The 24,070-nt window shown below is 41.5% G+C and overlaps 1 protein-coding gene and 2 pseudogenes across 1 annotated transcript in view; all 3 read left to right on the top strand.

The window, feature by feature from the left end:
• Window positions 1–24,070, top strand: part of ZXDC (ZXD family zinc finger C) — a gene marked incomplete at its 5' end in the record, with an annotated part of 38,537 nt that continues 14,467 nt past the window's right edge. The window contains 8 exons of the mRNA XM_006911453.3: window positions 1–409; window positions 2,802–2,954; window positions 3,052–3,130; window positions 4,053–4,183; window positions 8,865–9,035; window positions 12,406–13,088; window positions 15,024–15,086; window positions 15,738–15,822. Of these exons, the coding sequence (XP_006911515.1) occupies window positions 1–409; window positions 2,802–2,954; window positions 3,052–3,130; window positions 4,053–4,183; window positions 8,865–9,035; window positions 12,406–13,088; window positions 15,024–15,086; window positions 15,738–15,822 (1,774 nt within the window). The remainder of the gene's footprint in view (window positions 410–2,801; window positions 2,955–3,051; window positions 3,131–4,052; window positions 4,184–8,864; window positions 9,036–12,405; window positions 13,089–15,023; window positions 15,087–15,737; window positions 15,823–24,070) is intronic.
• On the top strand, window positions 13,704–13,822 carry LOC112479394 (annotated as a pseudogene).
• On the top strand, window positions 14,323–14,441 carry LOC112479393 (annotated as a pseudogene).

Here is a 24,070-nt window from a genome sequence, read left to right as displayed (position 1 = left end):
CCCCCGGGCCCCGGCGTGCCGGGCTACCGCTGCCCTGAGCCTCAGTGCACGCTCTCTTTCGCCAAGAAGCACCAGCTCAAGGTGCACCTGCTGACGCACGGTAGCAGCCAGGGCCGGCGGCCTTTCAAGTGCCCCCTGGACGGCTGCGGCTGGGCCTTCACCACCTCCTACAAGCTCAAGCGGCACCTGCAGTCGCACGACAAGCTGCGGCCTTTCAGCTGTCAAGTTGGCGGCTGCGGCAAGAAGTTCACCACTGTGTACAACCTCAAGGCGCACATGAAGGGCCACGAGCAGGAGAACTTGTTCAAGTGCGAGGAGTGCGCGGAGCGCTTCCCTACGCAGGCCAAGCTCAGCTCCCACCAGCGCAGCCACTTCGAACCCGAGCGGCCCTACAAGTGTGACTTTCCCGGTAACCGCGGGCCCGTGGGGCGGGCTCCGAGGGGCTCCCGAGGCCCCAGGTCTAAATTCAGTCGCTCAGAGTGGGCGCGGCGGCGCCCTGCCTCTGGCCGCTCTCTTGGGCAGGATTTAAACTCGGTGGGCCAAGTACGAGGGGCGGGAACGGAAGCACTGTTGTGTTTGTGTTCTAGTTCTTCCCTGCGTTTTAACCCTGCGTTGCTGCGGGATTTCCACAGCGTGGTAGCACAAATAATCACTGCCGTCCTTCCCCATGGTCACTCTGAATACGCTTCCGGTTAATGAAAGAAATAACTCATTTCCCAGAGATTTGTTATGAGTCAGGTCTTTATTTTCTTCGGTCTTATCATTTAGAAATATTATTTACGGGATACACACTCGGTGCTGTAGGAAAACAGATGAATGGCCAGATGCAGGACCTTAAAATAGTGTAGCACAGTTTTTGTGCCTTTTATAATTTTCTTTGGTCTTCACAGTTTTGTGAAGTTCTAAAAATTTTCCTCATTTTAAAGATGAAGTAATGTGAAAAAAAATCCAGTGGTGGTTCTTCACTGTGATTGCCTGCAGCGGGGAAATAAGGCTTCAACACTATGAACTTTTCACCAGTAAAGGCAGGTTAAGTGCTGTGAGAGAGACAGTGCCTCCAGGGAGGAAGAGAAGATTTTTGTCTGGGAAGCAGTTGGCTTGGGTAGAAGGCAGTGCTGGTGGGTAAAACTACAAAGCCAAGACAGGGAATGTGGGCTGTGGTGAGGGTATGGGAGGGTCAGGCGGAGGGTGAAGGACCTTCCACCACTCTTTCATTAAAACAAAATGGCAGGCGTGAGCCTAGCATGAGCCCCTCTGTATATTGACATGTTATATATATGCGTTGCTCTCCTAATATATATGTTATGAAATAATACTCAACTCTAAGGATTTTGAAAGAGCGAAGTTAAAAACATACTAATAGGTTCCAATATTTTCGTCTTACATGCTGTAGATTGTCTTGTGTATCCCTCTTCGTGGAGAACACGGCCACTGATTGGAAACCTTTTTCAGTCATACTCTGGGGATCTGACAGTAGCTTAAAGACTGTTCCCTAGTAGAATGCACAGAGAGCATGATTCTGAATATTATACCAGGAAGATTAGGTATCCATCCTGCTTTAAGGCATGAGGTCTTTCTGAGGGTTTTGAGCTGGGCGATCAGTGTTTGAAATTTGTAAAAGCAGAATAGGGATCACTGAAGCCCCATGAAAAGTTCCTGATATGAATCTCCTGAGGACTGATCTAGGCAGTGGCAGTGGAAATGGTGAGGCTCCAAGTAGGAAAGATGCAGAGGCAGAATCAGAGGGCTGCATTGTCCATGGGAAGGTGATTCTTGAGTAGACAGAGATTCAGCATGCTCAGATTTACCTGACCAAGTGTGTGACTACTCCAAAGCCCAAAATGGAAATTGCTGGGGCGGGGGGCGCAGAGTTATGGTGCAGAGGATGGTTTTAAGACATTTAGGGAGATTGGCATTTCCCAGTTCAGTATTGCCAGGAAGAACAGGATTACTTTTTTTGTGATGCTGTACAGTATCAGCTGGGTGATTTACAAGCTCTATGGTAACATATTGAAGGCTCTGAGAAGAGCTGCAACAAAGACACCTGATTAGCATCTCGCAAACTGATATTTTCCACCCTATTTGAGCACTGAATGTTTTTGTCAAAGGAGAGCTATTTGTGTGGAAAGTCTGGGAATTGCCCAGACAGGCTCCTTTGGCTGGTGGCTCAACTGAGGGCTGAAGATGGAGGTGATGGAAAAGATCACGCTAGGGAAGATGACCCTGGTAACTTTTTTGACAGAGCAGGGAACCCTGAGGAAATGGGCGAAAGGAAAAAAGGAAAGGCAGATGACAGTAATGACAGCTGCCATTTGCAGAGGTTGTCGGGAAGGATATTTATAAGTGTAGAGGATGCAACATCTCCCCAAGGGGTAAAAAAAGTCTCAGATACGATGGTTTGTGGCCCTTCCAAGCTTAACCCTAACAAGGTCTGTTCTTTGATATGTAATTTCTCTTTGGGTTTTCTTGGGTCTCACATGGGTAGCATTGACATCTGAGTTCACAAATGTATGCAAGATCAGAAGTAGGAGCTGTTATCGAAGGACTTTCCCTTGATTAGGTCCTTCATTTCTAAGTTACATCAAAACAGGTGGGCCGTATGTGCTTGTTGGCTGCTCTTAGCTATCCCTATTCTAGCTATTACAAAGCCAGACGTCAGTGGTCTTAACTTTCCAGAGATGCTTCTGAATCAGTTTCTTCCTTGTCTGCTTCAGTGCCAGCAGTGCCCTGGGTAGTGGCTAGTGTAACTGTTCTGTGAGTTTAACTACACCAATGAACGGGTTTGTATTTTCTTTGTTTAGGCTGTGAGAAGACTTTCATCACGGTGAGTGCTTTGTTTTCCCATAACCGTGCCCACTTCAGGGAACAGGAGCTTTTTTCCTGCTCCTTTCCTGGCTGCAGCAAACAGTATGACAAAGCCTGTCGCCTGAAAATTCATCTGAGAAGTCATACAGGTAATGAGCTAGAGAACTCAATGTCACTTGGACCCACTATTTGTCTTTGTAGTAGTTTGCATTTATAATTATGTGGTATAACTTTTTCTTTTCTAAGGTGAAAGACCCTTTATTTGTGACTCTGACAGTTGTGGCTGGACCTTTACCAGCATGTCTAAACTCCTGAGGCACAAAAGGTAATCTTTACATTTTGGTTGAATTATCAGTTTTGAAAATGAGTGAATTGTTTGTCAGTAGCAGGAGTCTATGAAATGTCTGTAGATTTTTTTAAGTTATAAGAAAAGCCCAATGTAAATGATTTGGAAAATTCAGAAAGGTAATAGAAGAAAACTACTGAGAATCTGATTACCTTAAGTCAGTATACTTGTTTTTAAATTTAATTGGTATACTTTATATACAATTTGATATTTTTAAGAAAATTAACATGTGTCGCATCAGTGGTTTCTTTCCATGGTGATAATGATGACTTGGAAGACTTAGCTTGTATGCATAGGTGATATTCAGCACTTGCATATGTATCTCGTTTAATTTCCATAACAACTCTGCCTCTGATGTTCTTATTCTCCCCTGTTTTGCATTGAGACTCAAGAGGTTGTGTGGTTTGTCTGTGCTTGCACAGCTGGGGTTTGAGGGGTTTAATATAAAAACATTACTAAAGGAAAGACAGTATTTATGAGTGGGCTTGAGAAGGTCGTATTAGCAAAGCTGTGGATTTTCCGTGCATACTTCTCATTGCCTTTGGTGGGTTAGAAACCTTGTTTATTTGGATTCCTAGACGGTGGAAGTAGCTTCTTCAGTACATTGGGACTCAGCTGTTGCTAGACTGAAGCTGCATTGATTGTTCTGTGTCAGACTCTGGAGTCAGTCAAGTTGTTAAAGTACAATTTCTATGTGCAGGGTAGGTAAACTGCAAATCTGCCCATGTGGGCTAGAGACACAATTAAGATGTTCTGTTGTGTACTGATAATTTTTTTTCAAATGCAAAGAGTTTGTAGTTTGATATATCTTGCAGAATTTTAAACGAAGAATCCACCTCTGAGGCCTGGTGCCTCCGGGTTGTGCGAGTAATCACAGTGCCCTGTTTTTCTGTTCTGGCAGGAAACATGATGATGACCGGAGGTTTACCTGCCCTGTTGAAGGCTGTGGGAAGTCATTCACGAGAGCAGAGCATCTGAAAGGCCACAGCATCACCCATCTGGGCACAAAGCCATTCGAATGTCCTGTGGAAGGTAGATTTTAATATGTTACTTTGAGCTGTAAACTAGCACCATGTCCACATTGATGTTGTTAAAGGTAAGTTTTATTTGCTTAAAGTTAAGGCAAGTGTAAGTTGTAGCATTAGATATACTTGGCTGCTTTTTAGTTAATTGCTCTATCTTGGGAGCAGTGTATTGGAAAGAAAAGACTTCATAATCAGACCCAGTTTGACTTCTGGCCCTGCAGTGCACTCACTAGATCTGTAGTTCTAGTTTGTTACCTGTTTAATTTGGTGATTGTGAGGATTAGGTAAAACACAAGTGAAAAATGCCTGTTTTAGCATCTGGCACATATCATGGACTCAGTAAATGGATGCCACTTATGCTGTGATTGGATGGTAGCAAAGCTAGACTGGCTTTCTAAAAACGGTATAAGGGAATTTTTTTTTCCTCTCCAAAACACCGAAGGCATGATTCATTCACTAAAAGTGCTGTGTGACTAGGCTGTGCTGGCCCTACTCTAGTGCTGCAGAAGCACTGAAGGTGGCAGAGCCAGGTCAAGCTATAGTTGTGTATTCAAATCCTGTCTCTACCCCTCCCTAAGTTGGTGACCTCAGGCAAACTTTTCCGGGCCTCAGTTTTCTTACTTGGAAAAGGAGTTAATAAAGGCCCATTTGAAACTGAAATCAGTTCCTAGAAGGTGATGAATATAATACAGAGCTCAGTGGGGGTATGGTAGCTAGACAGCTAATAGGCAGGGTGCTGTTAGGGCACAAAGGAGGTCACCCAAACTGTTCGAAGTCATGGGGCGTGGGAATGGCTTTCCAGTTAGCTGAAGAGTGAGAAAGAGCTAGTCAGGGATGGGGGTGGCGGAAGGACCAGTGTTGGGAAGTTTCCCAGAACTGCAGGAGCAGCAGGCTCTTGAGTGCTTAGGGAAGGAGAGCATTGGGATCATATGTGAGTTTAGGATCAGTCTGGCTTCCTACGAAGATGGTCTGGGGTCTGTCTGGACTGGGGTTTGGCAATGGGAAGAGAGAGAAGGCATGGACGGAAGAGATAGGAGTTAGAATTAACAGTGTTTGGCGAGGGATTTGGGAGGTGGGGGTGTGGGAGAGGCAGTTGTTGGTGTCAGTATCAGTTTAGTGGGGGTACACAGGGCACGTGGTTGGAGGAAGAAGAGTTTGGTTTGGATATACTGCATTTTAGGTACCCACGGGTTTTCCAAGTTCAGATGCTCAGAGCAGGGGGCTGTACTCTTGGGGCTTGGTGAGTAGGTGTGCTGGAGTGAGGCAGGAGGCACAACAATAATTATTTAAGCCATGGAAATAGATGTAATTCTCAAGGAACAGTGTATAATTGATCCTTGAATAACACAAGTTTGAACTGCATGGGTCCACTTACATGCAGATTTTTTTTCAGTTGACTGCAGTACAGTTGACCCACGCAGTTCAAACTCATGTTGTTCAAGGGTCAAGTCTGTGGTTGGGAATCTGTGTACTCAGGGAGAATGACTAGTCATGGATGTGGATTTTCGACTAGGCAGGAGGTCGGTGCACCTAAATCCCTGCATTATTCAAGGGTTAATTGTATATCGAAGAGAGGCAGTTTAATGATTAAAAGCGTGAATGTTGGAGTCAAACTGCCTGGATTCACATCCCAGGTCTTCCACTTTAGTAGCTCTGATTTTGGACAAGCAGCTCAAGCTCTCTGTGCCTCTTTTCCTCATCTGTAAAGTGGTAATAAGACCTCATAGGGTTGTTGTGAAGGTTTGATTAGTTGATAAGTTTAGTTAAGGCATATAGAAACCATTAGAAAATATCACTTACTGTGGTTCTTAAAATTGTGGTTAAATAAAAGAAGGCCTAGGGCAAGATCCAGGGGACTGCCACAAATTTAGGTGGAAAAGTAGAAGGGGACTCTGGGAGGAGCCTAAGAAGAAACAACGAGAGTGGTAGAGTTTGTGGCACTGAGGCCAAGGGAGGAGGTTTGGGAAAGGAGTCAGTCCTGAGTGCCACGGTGCAGAGGGATGGTGAACAATGTACAGGGACTTCTCTGGCAGGCAGAGTCATCTCAAGAAGGTGTGCTGTTTCTTCTGTTTCCAGCACACTTCCCTGCTTATGGAGCGAGGTTCAGTGGAGTAGCTGGGGCAGAGGTGCGCTCTGGTGCCTGAGAGGTGGGCTAAGGTGAGGCTGAGGATGCTTGTGTTGTCCCTCTTCTAGAGGTGTTTGAAGGAAAGAGGAAAGGGTAGTTGCTGATTATAGAAGAGAGCTGTTTTGTTTTTGCCTTTGGTAACTATATCTTTGAGAGCTTTGAGCAAGTTCAGATATTGAGGCACGGGTAGAGGGAGAGAGGCAGTAGAGCAGTAGCTGGTTGAGAGTGCTCTCCTCCAAGAGTGGCAATGAAGGCAGGAGCTTGGTGAAGGGATTCCAGAGCCCTCTTTCGGATTGGGTGAGAGTTGCTAATTTTTGAACCTGGGTGATTATACATTCACTTTGCTTTTGTAGATGTTTGAAATGTTCCATAAGAAAAAGTTAAAAACCACCACCATCCACCTTTTCCATGGTAATAGGAGGAGAGGATAGGGCCATTGGCAGCGAGCATGTATGAGGGAGGGCAGGTGGAAGAGGGAGGACAATGTAGTGTGCGGGATGGGAGCTTTTCCCAGGGCATGTGTGATGGTGTCTAGTATATTGCAGACTGTCTCACATGGAGTCGAGGTTCGTAGATGTTTGTGTGGTCACCATGTAAATGATGATGTGAGCTGAGCAGATGCCTGTGGAGTTGAGGGTTTGGAGGAAAGGTTGTCATTGATGGGCTGCTTTGCCCCCTTCCCTGGGTGGGGTGACTTGACATAAATGACTTGATGTTGCTGTTTATTAATATCTTTGGTTCGTAAAGAACTGGCACAAATTTCAATAGGTAATGTTGCAATTAGGAAAAGGAAGCTGTTAACATGAAAAAATGGTCACACTCCTGGTCATCAAAGGAAATACAAATTAAAATGAAATATATTTTGTTCCTTGTTGAATTAGCAAATATTTTAAAAAAATGGAAACTCACTCCTGGCGAGAGTGTAGCAGTGGTCCCCATTGTGACTGACCACTACCGTCCTTGGGAAAGCAGTTTGATTGCAAAATGTATTCAGTACTTTTACGTTGTGAGCTGCCTCTAGAAATTTGTGCTTAGGACTCTCAGCTGGAATCGGGGGTCAGGGACATGGCAGATAGAGGATACTGCCCTGCACACGTGGAGCAAAGCAGGCATCTTAGAATGGGTTTCCAAGGGTGAGATCTGTAGTGTCTGTTGTGTTTTCCAAATGTTCTGTCATAAGCCTGACCAGGAAACAAGTTTGAAGCTTTGTTTGAAAATGAAGTAAGTTAAAAACTCCTCCCAGAGCAGTCAAAGCCCTTATTCATCTGGCTATATCTTGTCTTTATAGCTTCTTTTTCTAAAACAGCCCTCCTCCTGGCCCTGGGCTCCAGCAACTCCACTTTGTCACCCTGAGAGGTACCGTAGTGTAGCGATGCTTGTTTCTGCTTTGTTAGGACTGTGTGAGTACTCTGTAAGTTGGTAATAGTTCATGTATTCCTCCTCCTAACCCCTGTGAGGTGGATGTCATCTCTACAGAAAAGAAAAAGGAGATCCCGAAAGGATAAATACAGCCACATGCTAATAGGAAGCTGGGCTAGAATTGGGATCCAGTCATGCTAGCTCTGGAGAGCAGGCTCTCTCCTGGCCCTGCTATTCTTCATGGCCTTGGCAGCTCCCCCTACTTGGATGCCCTTCTGCTCTACTGTGTCTGGCCCCTACCACTTGTGGAGGGCCACAAGCTACCTGCTTCCTGAGACCTTTTCTCTATACTCTCAAGAGGGTGTACTGTTTCTTCTGCTTCTAACACGCTTCATGGCACTAGAGCTGGTTTTATTCCCCCTTTGTTATGACAGCTGGCTGCTTACATGTCCCTACCAAGTCATTAGCTTGTAGCTGCCAAGAACCCCACTTCCCCTTCTGTCCCTGTAGTACAGAACTCGAACAGTGGACAATCAAGGCCTGAAGGAAGGCACCTGTATTTTTGAATGTCTTGTTTTCTCTCTGACTCACATGCAGGTATGTGGTCTTACCTGGCTAAGCAGTTGAGTAGTCAGCAAGGCAATGCCAGCTCCAGGCCTTGCTCATGCCCCTGACTTAAGGCCTTTTGCTTGATCCCTCTGGGCATCAGTTTCTCATTGGTATAATGAGAGGAATTGGCCTTGGTGATCTGTTGTTATCTAGATAGCTTTGAACTTTAAATGTTTTAGGATTGTGGTTTTTATAGTAGTAGCTTAACAGAGATGATTAGTATGAATTTTTAGCAATTGAGTGTTTAAGGAGTTGTTTAACACTTAATCTTTCCAGCAGCCCTTTGTAGTAGGTGAAGGAACAAGCTCAGCTTGGCAGCTCCCTCAGCCTGCATACCCTTCTGCTCTGCTGTAACTTGTCCAAGGTCACACATCTTGTACACAACTGATGGGGGACTTCAAGTCTCCTTTTAAGAACAATTTGCTTTTAAATTTAATTCTTTGTGATGCTGCCCCAAGGGGTATTGGGTATATGTTTCTTGCTGATGCCCAAACCATAGACATACATTGTGTCATGATTCTGATGTGATGAGGAAATATCAGCACTGGTTCCTTGGTAATCTGCAGGTTTAACAGTCATTTTTTTTTTGTTCCAGGGTGCTGTGCCAGATTCTCTGCTCGTAGTAGTCTCTACATTCACTCCAAGAAACACCTACAGGATGTGCGTGCTCCAAAAAGCCGTTGCCCGGTCTCCAGCTGTAACAGACTCTTTGCCTCCAAGCATAGCATGAAAGCACACATGGTCAGGCAGCACAGCCGACGCTCAGGTCTGCTCAATTTACATCTCTCTTAGGGAGCTATAAAGATGTGTAAGCTCAACCTGGTTCAGAGAAGCAAAAGTATGTCATTCCTTTTTAAGCTCCTTACAGAAGTTGGCTGAGTCCTAGGTTAAGTTAATTTAGTACCGTGAGGTCTTACCAGCCCAGGGACGATGGCTGCCAAGCCTGGTAGGCTCTTTTGGACTCTACTGCCTCATTTTGCTTCTGCTTCTCTGAAGAACGTTCAGTCTTCCACTTTGTTGGCTTTTCTTAGCGTGTGTCTCCTAAATCTGTATTCCCCTGTGACCTTTCTCCCTAAATCCTGTGTCTGCCCATCCACCATTTTCATCTTCAGCTCCTCTTTCTAAGCCCTGTGGTTCTTTCTGAGCACTCCCTTCTGTCTTTTCTTCTCCATCCTGCTGCTGAGGAAAGCCCTTGAAGACGAGAACAGAGTTGTGGTTCAGGACGTGCATGAGAGTGGGAGTGTGAAAGCAGAAAGGGAATCAGGACAGTTGTCCAGAGGGGGCTTCTGAGTCCCACACCACCATGTAGCATATGAGGACATGTTCATCTGGCTACATGGTGGTGTGAGATTTAGAATCCTGCCTCTTGAGGCTGTAGGCACAGTCCTCTGGGCAGAATTTTGAGGGGTCTGGGCAGCCATGTAGCTGCCTTCCACAGCACTCACACCACCCTGCTCTGTGGGGCATGGTGGAGTTGCGCTACCTGTCAGGGCCTGGAGGGTGAAATCCTAGTAGCTGTAGAGAGTTACCTGAGTGTGTTGCTAACCAGGCCCTGCCCACTGCCATCTATGCGACAGCAGCACCAGCCTTGGATCTCACCACTTCCTAGCTGTGTGATCCTGGGCCAGCTATAGGTCTCCCAGCCCTGGTTTCCCCATCTTTCAAAAACAGAAGATAACATGAGTGGTTCTCAGAATGAAATGTCTTGTTAAAATGCCTAGAGCAGAGCTCGATGAGTAGTTCAATTTAATGAATGTGTCCTTCCTCTGGCTTTTTCTGATCCGGTTTAGTGTGGTCCTTTCTTCCCTTTTTTTGGCTCTAACAATGATTTCCATTCAGGTTTGCATTTAAAAGAAGCTTCCCATCCAGATATTAGGTGTCTTGAAGACTCATGTGAGAAGCCATCACCTTAGCTCATAGAGGCCAGTCAGGCACCTTATACTGGTATTCAGAGACTCTCAGTGATCAATTGGGTTTCTACCTTTGTCTCTACCCACTTTTGCCCAGCTCTGAGCTACTGCTCTGTGATACCTGGCCTCTCTGCTACTTCCCCTTTCCTAGCCTGGCTCATTCAAAAGTCGGCAACGGCACCATTTATTTTTTTGGCTATGAGAGCCTCTCAGGTGCTTCTGTAGTACCTGTGTTTCCCAGGCTCTGCATTTATGATGTGACATCATTCTTTCTTGCCACCTGTTAGGGATAGATGACCATATGTTGACTCTGTGCTTGCCTCATGAGAAATAGGTGATTGGGAACGTCCATTTATTGTGGATCAACTTTGCCAGAGGTTGTGCCAGGACCTGGATTGTCTGAGTTCCTCCTCCCTGTGGTCCTGGGATGAGGGGGTCCTCACCACTCTGTCACTGACGAAAAAGCTGAGGTGGAAAGGAGAATAATTTGCCTCAGGTCATAGAGGCAAGGAAGGGCTGGAGTGAGGTCATGATTGTAACCTTATGCTAGATGCTCTATTAATTAATGTTTGCTTACTGATTTTTGAATACCTGGCCCTTGTACATAGAAGGTCCCCAGTAAATATCTGTGGAATTAATGAAGTACTAAATAGGAAATGCATAAACAAATTGGTGTCTGTTTGCATTGAGGTTATTATTGTTAATCTTTTCTTGGGGAGCTGAGCCCTCAAGATTGTCAAGAGAATTTTTAGAAAGTTTTGAAAAAGAGATAGTTTTTCATTTTTAATTTCTCTAACAACCAGTCATTTCTTTCAAAATGTTTCCTTGGTACTAAGATAATGAAAGAAGCAATAATATAATATATTGATCCTGTTTTTAAATTTTGAACTAATATGACAACTCAAGAAAATATGTTCTGAATTTGGTTAGTTTTGAATTCATTTTTGGGTGGGTCTAGCAGTCTCTACATTCACTCCAAAACACCTGTAGATTTCTTTCATAGCTTTGCATGAAAAATATAATAGCACTCTGACCTGGTGTCTACAACTGCAAAGTGTGAGTTTGGGATTAGCTAACAGTTGGTGTAGGAGAAATAGAGCCAGGGAACTGAGAGCCTTTTCCTCTGGCTGGGGACTGACACATTCTAGAAGCTGCAGGTAGGAATTTCTTGAGACAGAATAACGTCAGGTCTTTGTTTGGCTCTTTGCCCAAATCTTTTATATTCCCATTGCCCTACTTGGTGCTTGAAGAGTCCTAGGATTTGAGATGATTGGATATACTTGTGTATAAATCCCCAGCTTGAATATTCATTAAATTTTTTTAAAAATATGTTGTTTTTGATTCTCCTAAGGGTGTTCTGATTATTTAAGTTACTTAATTGGATAACAGATAGTCAAATAGTTGAAAAGTATTAAGACCAATAATTAAGACTGAATGAATAGGGATCTGTTGTTTTTACTATAATCATTAAATGCTGCTTACGGGCCAGTCACTGCCTGGTGCTGAAGGACAAAGATGGTCAGACAAACCCTGGACCCTCAAGATGATCATAGCCTGGGGTGATTGGGAGTTTTAGAAGTTGAGAATACAATCGTGGTGGATAGAGGGGAGCCCATCTCCAGAGTGCCTGGGGCACCAGAACTCATGAGTTCTTTGCAGCTTCGTGGAGCTGGGGCCCACAGGCCAAATTTTTCCCACTAATCACCCCCAGATGACTCAAATCTGTTTTGAAATGGCACCTATTTGTGAAGTGGGGCAGAGAGTTTGATGAGATGTGAGCTGACACAAGCTGATTTCAAAAATATCTCCAGAACCAGATTTTAGCTTGTGTCTGACTTCTGAAGATTTGTGTGCCATGGAAAGTTTTACAGCCTTCTCAGGGTTAGCTATTGTGATATAGCAGAAAGAGTACAGGTTTGAAGCCAGAAAGACATGAACTCAAGTCCTATTATTAATGTGACCTTAGAAAATGTTATTTAGACTCAGGTCATTTCCTTCATTTGGAGAAATTTCTGTCAGGTCGAGGATTTGAGACAACATATGTAAAATGCCTGACATGTCATCACACTGCCTTCATGTGGCCACCTTCATTGTGCCAGGCAGCAAGAGGAGGAAGAAGTTTGTAGATATTGCCTTAGTGGGTCATATGCTAACATCTTGAGCACAAATACAACTTCCTAGTCTTCTAAGGGTTTTAAATAACTGAAGTGTTCATTTCTTTTTCAGATCTTTTCCCTCAGCTAGGAGATCCAAGTTCTCTTCCACTCAGCAGTGAGCTCAGTAGCCCAGGCCAAAGTGAGCTCAACAACATAGACCTGGCAGCACTCTTCTCTGATGCGCCTGCTGATGGTAGTAGTGTGGTGGGGGCCTCAGATGAGGCACTGACCTCTGGAATCCTGACTGTTGACGTGACTTCTGTGAGCTCCTCTCTCGGAGGGAACCTTCCTGCTAATAATGGTTCCTTAGGGTTGATGGACCCACTGGTCATGGTGACCCACAGTGACATTCCTCCAAGCCTGGACAGCCCTGTTCACGGGACAGCGGCCACAGTTCTTCAGCAAAGCAGCTTCAATATGGATAATGTACAGACGATAAGTTCAGGAGCATTAGGCTGTCTGGTAGCTCTGCCTATGAAGAACTTGAGCCAGGACCCACAGGCTTCGACCTCTAACAATTTAGCAGTAAACACCACCACACCAACCTCTTCAAGCACCCCCCAGGGAAACACCAGTGTCCTCGAACTGCTGGCTCCAATCAAAATGGAACCAGACTCACCTCCTGGCCCTGATGCTGTCAGGCAGCAAGAACGAAGCAGAGGGGTACCCCAGCTTGTGTTTCCCAGCCCTCCAGAAAAGCACAGTCCTCAGAAAGACACAGGGCTCAGTTCAGGGACCGGCAACTTCTATTTGGTATGAAGTGCTATATTCAGTCACCACCACATACATAGCTCACTTACACTCAATATTGAGGATGTTCTGGATTAATGATTAATGTGCAGACAGTTTTTACTGGTTTGTGAAAGGATGGCACCCTGAACTACAAGTCTGGAAATCTGAATTCTGATCTTGAGTCTGGAACCAACTAGTTTTTACAACCTTTAGCAAATCACTTAACCTGTCTGAGCCTTAAATTCTCATTTATTTTTAAAATGAGGGGATTTGGCTACATGATTTCTAAGCTCCTTTGAGTTCTGTGATTGCGAGATAATGTGTTTCTTTTCTTGAAAAAAGTTGGGAGTATTTCATAATGTTGAAATGTTCTTCTGCCTTCGTGCTTTTCTCATAATAAGTCTTTAGATTTACTGATAACCAGAGGAAGGTGAATTGTGACATTAGCTGTCTTTAAAGGTTGAATGGAAACTTTAAAACCATGTAAAACTTTTAAAAAATATTAGAATTAAGGAGAGTGATTTGTGAGCCTTTGTTTTTGGAGGGTTATGAGTACTTCTCCAATTTTGAGGCTTGACAGTTAATATACTTTATGTTTGTTATACATTTAATATAATTTAATTTAAAAATAATTTAGTCTACAGCCATGCTACCCTGAACGTGTGTAATCTCGTCTGATCTTGGAAGCTAAGCAGGGTTGGGCATGGTTAGTACTTGGATGAGAGACCACCTAGGAAGACCAGGTGCTGTAGGGGTAAAAAATAAAAAATAAGGGATTGTAAGCTGACAAGGTCCTTGCAATCTGGAACCAACTAGTTTTTACAACCTTTAGCAAATCACTTAACCTGTCTGAGCCTTAAATTCTCATTTATTTTTAAAATGAGGGGATTTGGCTACATGATTTCTAAGCTCCTTTGAGTTCTGTGATTGCGAGATAATGTGTTTCTTTTCTTGAAAAAAGTTGGGAGTATTTCATAATGTTGAAATGTTCTTCTGCCTTCGTGCTTTTCTCATAATAAGTCTTTAGATTTACTGATAACCAGAGGAAGGTGAATTGTGACATTAGCTGTCTTTAAAGGTTGAATGGAAACTTTAAAACCATGTAAAACTTTTAAAAAATATTAGAATTAAGGAGAGTGATTTGTGAGCCTTTGTTTTTGGAGGGTTATGAGTACTTCTCCAATTTTGAGGCTTGACAGTTAATATACTTTATGTTTGTTATACATTTAATATAATTTAATTTAAAAATAATTTAGTCTACAGCCATGCTACCCTGAACGTGTGTAATCTCGTCTGATCTTGGAAGCTAAGCAGGGTTGGGCATGGTTAGTACTTGGATGAGAGACCACCTAGGAAGACCAGGTGCTGTAGGGGTAAAAAATAAAAAATAAGGGATTGTAAGCTGACAAGGTCCTTGCAATCTGTGAGGTCAACCAAGAGTTGCCTCGCCTAAGAAAATAATAAAAATAATAATAATTTAATGATTCTTGGGAGAGAGTATCAGTTTTTCCTCAGGCTCAGATGGGAATTATCAAAAAGGTTGTTTTCTTTGTGGTACAAGTTAAATTTGATGGTGAATCTATATTGTCCAAATGCTAAATCTTATTTTACCACAATTTTTTAAAAAAGTTTAATCCTTTTAATTAGGATCAATTGTGAAGGACGTGGTAACCCATTTTACCATGGAGCCAGGTTTTATGTCTTTTAGTCAGAGAAGCTCAGTCTCTGTTGAGCCTCTTTTGGCATCTCGTCAAGGTGTGCAGGTGCCTAGGCCAGGAGGGGAGATGGAGAGGCTCATAGATTAGTGGGGAGGCAGTACCTGAGTGTAGGGCCTCAGGGCCTTGGGAAACAGTAGTTCTCTGGTGCCACTGTGCCATCAGGACTAACTGTGGGTGGAGACAGGAGGAGCTGCCAGCCATGACCTTGATCCTGACCACTTGTTCATTTTCTCGCTAGCTATGTGACGTTGGGCTGCCTCGATTCTCTGAGCACAGATGGTGCGTGGTGAATGGGTTACAGGTATGCCATGAGCTGTTGAGGGTTCTATGCTTTTTGTAGTGATAAGTATTAAATTTTTCTTAATAAACATTCACAAATTTACAACAGTTGAAATCCTATTTAAATACTGTTTGGCTCCCTCAGTAAACTTCCTGAATTCAGTAACACAATTCTTGTTTTGGTCTGTAAGACTTTGAGTCAAGCACCTGCTGCCAGAGTGGTCTCTGTAGTGGATATATGATTTAGGACAACCCCGGGTCTGCCATACAAATATTAATGTGGCATGCTCTGAAAAATATTGGGAAGTGCTGCAGTAAATCAATCCTGAATCACTGAGGGAAGGCTGGTTATTTGTTTCAGACAGCAGAGAAGTATGTATTTCATTTTATAACAGTTTCTGTATAAAATATTTTAATGTTTTAGACTTTGGAGGAATAACTTTTGCTTCTCTGGATAATAAAATTATGTATATTGTTCCAACTCTGATTTTGTTTAACTGTCACTGTAACTGGATGTAGCATTTGATTCCCTGTGAACCTTTGCTGGAGATTCTCAAAGAGTATTGGACTCCACTCTGTTCAGGAAGCAGACTTACCATGTTTCAGTAGATCCCTTGCTGCGCTCCCTTTGCTGTTTGGGTCAAGTGACTGACACACTTTTCTTTGATCTCAGGAAAGTGGGGGCTCAGCAAGAACTGATTCCCAAGCCATTCAACTAGCCAAGAAAAAAAAGCAGAAAGGAACTGGGAACAACTCAGGTGAGGCTGTGTGTGCTGCAGTGCTGGGGGAGTGAGGGTTCTAAGAGTCACCTTGGGACTTAATTAAGGACAGAAGAAACAGAGAATAGATGTTTCTGTGTTGTGTTACTTATATGTTCAAAACGCCCTTTCATCAACTCCTTAGTTTTCTGTGATTTTAAGGAAAAATAAGTTACTAGCAAACTTCCCAGCATTATTATGGATATGTTTTATTTACCTAAAAAAGCTGCTTGGAAGTTAGTTGTTGCAAATGCCAGTATCTGTTACCTGGTATACTACAAGGCAAAGAACAAAGACCAGGTGTCAGAAAAGTAGACGTGGGCACCTGATGCTAAATGGCCACTGGCCCTTAACCTTGGCATTGGTAAGATCCTGGGGACCGGGTTACTGCTGTCCCCAGAGCCAGCTCCTGGGTGGCATATGGCATGGATACCTAGTTTAGAGTTATGTTGAAGTCTTCGAATTTTAAAATGTCAGTAACTTTTGAATTTCTAAAAAACACTAAAAGGATCCAACAAGACCTGCTAGTTTGTGGCCTCATGTGTCTGTCCATTTGCCCATCCTGAAAACAGAATAGTGGGCCGCAGTGCTTAAAGGAAACTGGAAAATTCTTTTGTAAAAGTAACAGTGAATTCTTTTAATATATTATTTTCTATATTTCATTTGTTTTTTATATTTATCTAAAATGTAGAGTATTGGGACGTGTAGGGTTAGTAATGTAATTTTATATGTCCTTAATAATATGGTTTTTTTTCTTTAAAATAATAACTCCCTATTTTCTTTTGATCTTAAAGCAAATATTTGTGCTGGAAGGGATGTACGTGTCATTTCCTTGTGACTGAAGAAGGGTTACCTCTCATAGTTCACAGAGTGCACAAATAGGACTTGTAGAGATAATAAAAGTGTGGCAGTGGTGATAATGGTGGAAATCTATAGAATGAAAGAATTCAGCACATATTAGGTAAAGTTAATGAAGGAAACCAGATGCCTTTATTTAACCTGATAGGTAATCTCAGCTTGAAGGAAAAAAAAATACTACAGTCAGTTATATAATACATGTTATATCCATTCTATTGTTTTGGAGTGGTATCTGTAGAGATGGTTTTATATTTTTATTACCTTTTTTAAAATAAATATTTCTCCATTATCTCAGACAATAAGAACACTGAAACAACTTAGCCACATACTAATTATACTATTATTGCTTCTTTAAAAATTAACAATATTTCCTTAATATCAGTATCTAGCAAGTGTTCAAAGATCGTTGTCTCAAATCCCATAAATGTTTTTTTTATATAACTGTTGGAATCAGAATCCAAATAAGGCTCATATATTACTACTGGTTGACATGTTTCTTAAGTCCTATATCTATAGATTTCTCCTTCCGTCTCTCTCCCATGTATTTGTTGAAGAATCTGGCCAGTGTGGATTTTTGCTGATTACATTACTGTGGTGTAGCTTAACAGGTTCCTCTGTCTTCTATGTTTCCTATAAATTAAATCTGTAGGCTTAATTTGATTGAAATTTGATTCTTAGGGGTGTGTGGGGCTCTTCCAGGGGGTCTAGGCATCTGGTGGTCTGTCCTGTATAGTTAGTAGCTGTTGATGACCACTGACTGGATCTGTTACTTCCTTAGGGGTTGCAGAAAGATAATATTCCTTTCATTACTAGCTAGAATATTCCTGTAAGGAGCAACTTCTCGTCAGTTCTTTACCATGAGGTATAGTTCATACAGGAAAGTCAGGATGAATATCTGAATCTTTCTGTTTATCTGTTTTCAAAATAATGAACTGGTTTCTTAGCATCTTCCAATAGCGGTTAGTGTTTTGAAAAATGCATTGATTTAAACATTTATAGACTTTTATGGGAGATAGAAATCTGGAACCTGCCAAGTATTCAGCTTTCATATGTGAAGGTAGCAGAAGAATTTTCTTATGAGAAGGCTCACATTTTGCCACCCATACATCATCCTGGAAAAGCCCTCGTGTAGTGTTAACTAGCTGAGAGAGAGGAATATAAGTATAGGCCCACAATCTCTTTTACAAAACCCTTGGACTAATTGTGCTTTTCCTTCCTGACATATTATTTTGCTAGAATTTTAGAGTTGCAGAAAAATGCTTCCCTCATTGGCAGTATTCCATACTTATTGTCACCTATTTTTGTCCTCCACTTTTGATACCCTTCACCCAGCCTCCCTTCATCTTACCTCCCACAGTCATGGTGCATTTACCAAAGTTAATTCATGATCATGACCACTGTCCTATGTGGACTGCAGGCTTTATTTGGATTTGACCAGTTTCCCACTAGAGTATTTTCTGTTTTAAGATCCCGTCTAGATCTCATGTGGCATATGATTGTCACAACTCCTTAGCTTCCTCCAGTCCATGTCTGTTCCTCATCCCTTCCTTGACTTTCATAATGCTTTTGAAGAGTTCTGGTCCCTTAGGCTGGAATGTCACTTCTGTTTGGGTCTCTGATGCTTTCTCTTGATTATACTGAGGTTATGGATCTTTTGGAGCCAGAGTGCGGTGCCCTTCTCATTGCGTCGTATTGAGGTACATGCAGTCAACATGTTATTACAGGTGGGGATAACCTTAATCACTGGGTTAAGGTATTGTCTTCCAGGTTTCTCCATTGTGAAGTTACTATTTCCCCTTTGTAATAAATATTTATTTTAAGGTAGATATTTTATAATGGTGCGTAAATCTTAGAAGTCTGTAAGATCACACCCTCACTTCTGACACCAAACTACAAGTTTGAGGGTCTCCGTTTAAAAATTTTCTAGGACTCAGAACTTAGGGTTATGGTTCATTGTATTGAAAGGGTACAGAATAGTCAAGGGAATAAGGTCATTCATAAGGCAAGGTCCAGGAGAGTGCCTAGCATGATGCTTCCAGTCGGCCTCTCCCTGGAATTGTAGACAGTGCTGACTTCCACCATGTGACAGCATACACAAGGTATTGCTAACAGGAAGAGTTTACCCAAATCTTTCTATCCAGTCGTTTATAAGGGCCTCAAGGCCTCCACCATAAGTCACATTGTTAGACTGTTTGGAGTTGCGCAGGGCCCCCAGGTAAACAGAGACACACCAAGTAGACAGGACATTCCAAGGACATTGAGATTTCTTCCCAGGAACCTGTGTTAAAGGCCAGACCTCACCTTGGACAAAGTTAATACATTCCCATACACTATGTGGATCCCTTGTTTCTTCAACCTCTCACTAATTCAACAATCAAGGGTGGATTTGCCTGTGGTATTACTGTGGTGTTCTAAAAGTGATTTTCTATTTTCCTCATTTCTTGTACAGTTATTAGAATTCTATAAGGAAGAGCTTTCCCTTCTCTCCCATTTATTCATTCATTTATGTCAGTATGAACACAAGGATATTTATTTTATCCTTTAAGTTATTAAAGTCAATATTATAATCAATATTATCAGTATTTATTTTGCTGCTCAAATTGTTCCACTGGGAGCTATTTTGGTTGGATTCTTGTACCCTTTTGACATGCCCCCATCCTGGTGTTTTGGGGGGATATTTCTTTCCTTTTTGGTACCACCAGACTAATATTTTATTATCCCTGGCTTGCCCTGGAATCTGCCACTTCTCCAAGGAGCCCTGTTCCTTTTATTAGAGAGTGGTATCAGAAAGGTCTGGGTGCTGGTTGTGCACATTAATCATTGCGTCTAGGCTCTCTCGGCAGACAGTTCTAGGAAATGTGTTTATGTTGTATATTGTTATGTTATATAGCAATAGAGTATGTTAACCTGCACTAGCTGTGTTTTAATTCATAATATTTCACATTTTAGAATGGTAATAATAGTCCATATGTTCTGTATTTCTTAATATGCCTAGTTAGATCATTGGCATTTTTCACTGAATATATTCACTTAAATGGGATCAGCTAAGACTACAGATAGCTTCACATGTGTTCAGGTCCGATGTTACTGCTAAAGTATTTTTGGCATCAAATTTAAGGGGGAAAATGTGAGTTTTTGAGTTTTATGGGTTTTGGGATTATGATTAAGGGATTGTAGTGTAATAAGTCCAAGAACCAGTGAGGTTTCAGGGTAATAGGACTATAAGTGAAATTAAGTAATTTAAACACAGTCTGTACTTCATATTGTCAGAGTAGTTAAGTACAAAGTGCGCATGCCGGTTCTTTGAAAATGTGTGATCTGAATAATTTGAAAAATAAGATATAGGAGTCTAAAATCTAAGACCCTTCTTATTGGGTTACTGTTGAATGTGGAAAATAAAATTGTGCCATTTTTATTATTTTCAGTATTGTACTCCCCTCAAAATAGCTTTAAAAAGATAAATGTAACCAATTTCAGAACTATAAATGTTGTGTATTTTTCTGCTGAGTGCAGGGAAAAGGAAAGAAAATATAGTGCTTACTGGAAAAGACAGTAGACAGCAAAACGTGTGTGCATGACAGTAAAATTGTAAATGAATGTCACTCTCTGACTTTTTTTTGACTGAGTCAAAGAGCAAAGTCCCAACTATGTGTTATCTAGAAGATGCACATCATGGACCAAAATATTTATGAAGGTTAAAATTAACATTAGGAAACAAAAGAAAAATAAGCAAAAATCACAAAGCAGGGTTAATAGTATTAGAAGCATACAATTCAAAGAAGAACAATTGGGGCAGAGGAGATTTTCTCTGATTTTGGTTTCTGTGTACATATAGTCAACATCAGAATTATAAGACTTCTGACCATTTATATGAAAGGTTACAATATCAAACAACAGGAAGTAAAAACTTATGAAAATCTAGAATTGGATAAATAAAAACCTAGCAATATTGGAAGTGGTTAATTTACTCAGTATTTGCAGATAAAGCGGAAAAAAGATATGAAAGATGTTACAAGGGTAATAAAGTTGATTCAATAGACCCTACTCCATGACCATAGAATATTTATAGAAATTAAACTGAACAAATTCGGCCATCAGGAAAAGAATTACAGAGTCTTTAGGCAAGAATCCCCAGCCTGATGGTATATGTTTTTGACCATAATGTGGTAAAATAGAAAATAAAAATTACTTGGAAAACAAAAGAAAACCTACCAAACTCTTGGGTAAAAGAAGAAATAAAAGCTAATTATTTACAAATAATTAGAGAAAAAATGGATGTGGTTATAAGCTTGAACTCTTAAGCAAGCCTCTTCTGCTTCAGTTTTCTGCTTTGTAAAATGGTAATAGAAGCAGCTGTATTGGATTTTTATGAGGTTTAAGTGTGATAATACAGTTAAAGTGCTCACCAGCATTCTGAATCTCAGCTACTTACTGTTTTTATGGATGAAAGATAGATGTGGCTGAATCTAGATGTGTTTATGCCATGTCTGTCTTCTTATTAAATAAAAGGAATCTAAGTGAAATAAGCTATTATTTCAAGATGGAAAAAGAACAGAAGTCTGATTTTGATGCTTCAATGTGACAGCCTATTCAGATTTTAAAATAACATTTTTTGTGGGCCAAACAAAACATCCTTAAGTGGATATAGCCCCTAGACTCAGTTTCTAGCTCTGAGCAGTTCTGCCAAGAAAAAGGAGAAAGCGTAAGTGAGTCAGTGAACTTCACAGAGTCAGTGGAAAATAAATATCACGTAAACTATATGATAATAAATTGGAGTTCTTCCAACAAAATGCATAATTTTCCAGGAAAACAAATCACTATTCAGAAATGATTAACTATGGATGAAGTTAGTATTTCTGAGTCTCATGCTCATCTGTTGGTTATACAGATTCTGCCTGTCCAATGAATATTTTCAGTAGTCGCCATTCTAGAGCTTTTGTGGAAAATAGGAAATTCCATGATCTGTATACCAAAGCCTGACAAGAATACCACCCCCAAAAGGAGAGCCGTAGGTTGATGATTATGAAAATTGGTGGAAATGTTCTCAAAATACACATAGGATCAGGCAGTATATTTAATATTCTGACCAAATGGGGTTTATTTAGTCCCATAGCTTGAGGATGATTTAATATTCGGAAGCCTGTTACTTGGTTTATCATAGTAGGTCCATGATTCACAACAGATTCTGTGTTTATTTAAAAAATTCATATTCATTACTGATGGAAATAAGAATAATAAAGATTCTATAGCCCAAATCAAGAGCCAGCATAATGGTGAGACATTCTACATGCATGCAAGAATTACCTTTTTTTTTTTTTTTTAGGTGAGGCAATCCTTGGTTGACCTTACAGATTGCAAAGAACTTGTCAGCTTACAATCCCTTATTTTTTAAAAATTTTTAAGCCTTCAGCACCTGGTCCTCCTAAAGAATTACTTTTGTTAATCACTATTACCTTTGGTATTTAATGTTCTAGAGGTTCTTGCCATTGAAATCTAGAAAGAGAAATAAGAACTATATGGAGGAGACAGTAACTTAGACAACGATTTGATTGTTTATTGGAAAATCCAAAAGAATCAAATGATTAAACTTAAAAGGTACTTAAGTGGCCAGTTATAAGGTAAATGAAATGTATAATCATGGGAGTGTCCTTTGTGGCAGCAGTAGCTAGTTAAGAAATACAATGGAGAAAATACCTTATTTATGGTAGCAACAAAAGTTACAGAATATCCAGGAGGAAATTTCACAAGTGGAGTGAGTAGGACCTGAATAGAGGAGACAAGAAACTTGACTGAGAGAAGAGAAAATGCTCCCAGAGAGGGTGACTCCCTCCTGATAAACATCCCTGCTGCGGTGCTAGAAACAACAGACACTGTTGCTCACATTCCTATTGAGTGATGGGGTTGGAGCATTTGATAAGCATGAAAAACAGTAAATCAGATGGTAAATGTGAACAAAACAAAGGGGTCTCTGATGTTTTCCAGTTTTAAAAAGGTAGAGGCCTCACAGAGAAGGTGACATATTCAGAAGTTAAGGAAGGGAGCCACCAGGATACATCTGGGTGAGGACTGGCGAGCACTTGAGGCTGGAGGGTGTTGTCAGCAGAAAGGCCTTTGTTGCCAGAGAGCCACTCAGCCCAGGGAAGAGTTTTTGGGAAGTGGTTAGAGAGCTGGTGGGAGGCCAGGCTGTTTTAGATTCTTGAAGTCATTGAAGTCTTTGGCTTTCACTGAGTCAGATGGGAAAACATTAGAGGCATAATTAGAAAAGTGATATATTTTTTAAGAGATCATTCATTCCAGCTGCTTTTCTGAAAAAAAAAAAAAATCATTAAGGGCAAAGAGCAGATAGGGGTTTCTTGTGGCTCTCCAGCAAGAAACTAGAACAGCTGAGGTCAGTGTGGTGGCTGAGCAGTGGGGACAGGTGGATAAGTTCTGGACCTGTCGTGAAGGTGGAGCCAACAAGATTGCTGACATCTGTAGGGTACAAGAGACTAAGTTGCAGACATGCTAACTCTTCCCATGGTATTTTAATGCAATTCCATTTGAAATTCCAAGGAGATAATTGTGTAGAACCTGTAGGTAAGGATTTATAAGGAAACATGGAAGAAATAACAGGATTTGCACTGTGCTTGTTAGGATGTTATGCAAGCAGCAATTAACACCGGCAGTGCTGGCGCCAGGACACCAGAGCGACACACAGATCTAAGAAACATCTAAGACCACACTCCTCTGTGTGTTTAAAGTTGGCAAATGAGTGATGGCCCTTGGGAAAAATACAAAAATTCCCTACAGGATAAAGAATGTAGATGAGAGGTTTAAGGATTTTTAAAAACAAGTGTTAATAATAGCTAACACTGTTCTCTTCTGTTTGCCTTACATATATTAGCTCATATTGAATCCTCACAATAATCCGCTAAGGTGAGACTGTTATTATTGGGTCCTTCTGCAGCTGGGCCACTGAGGCTGCTCTCTGCAGCTTGCTCATGGTTTGGAGGGTAGGAATGTCCATAGGGAAGCAGAAGCACAGTCCTTGAAGATCACTTAACATTGAAAGGTTTCTAAATGAGCAAAAACAGCATTAAATGGTAAGAAAGATGGTCGCCCCTGTAGAAAAACAGGTACAGGACGTGAGCCAGTGCTATGCAGAAAACTGCTGACAAATGAAGTGTCTTTTCCATGGCCAGCACAGTGCACTTGGCCCTCAGAGGTGAGGAAACCCAGAGCACAGGGAATGCAGTTTTGTGCTTTGCTGGTGAGGGCCTCACTGGGGATGCAGTGTGACATTTTGGAGGGTCACTTGATAATGTTTTCAAGAGCCAAAAAATATGCATAATGTTTAACCTTGCAGTAACATTTTTGGAATTTATCTCAAGGAAATATCTAGGTAAAGACA

This window comes from Pteropus alecto, unplaced genomic scaffold, assembly GCF_000325575.1.
Source record: "Pteropus alecto unplaced genomic scaffold, ASM32557v1 scaffold124, whole genome shotgun sequence".
NCBI classification, from domain to species: Eukaryota; Metazoa; Chordata; class Mammalia; order Chiroptera; family Pteropodidae; genus Pteropus; species Pteropus alecto.
The sequence above is the reverse complement of the archived record's forward strand: the minus strand, read 5'-3'. Positions and strand labels throughout refer to the sequence as shown.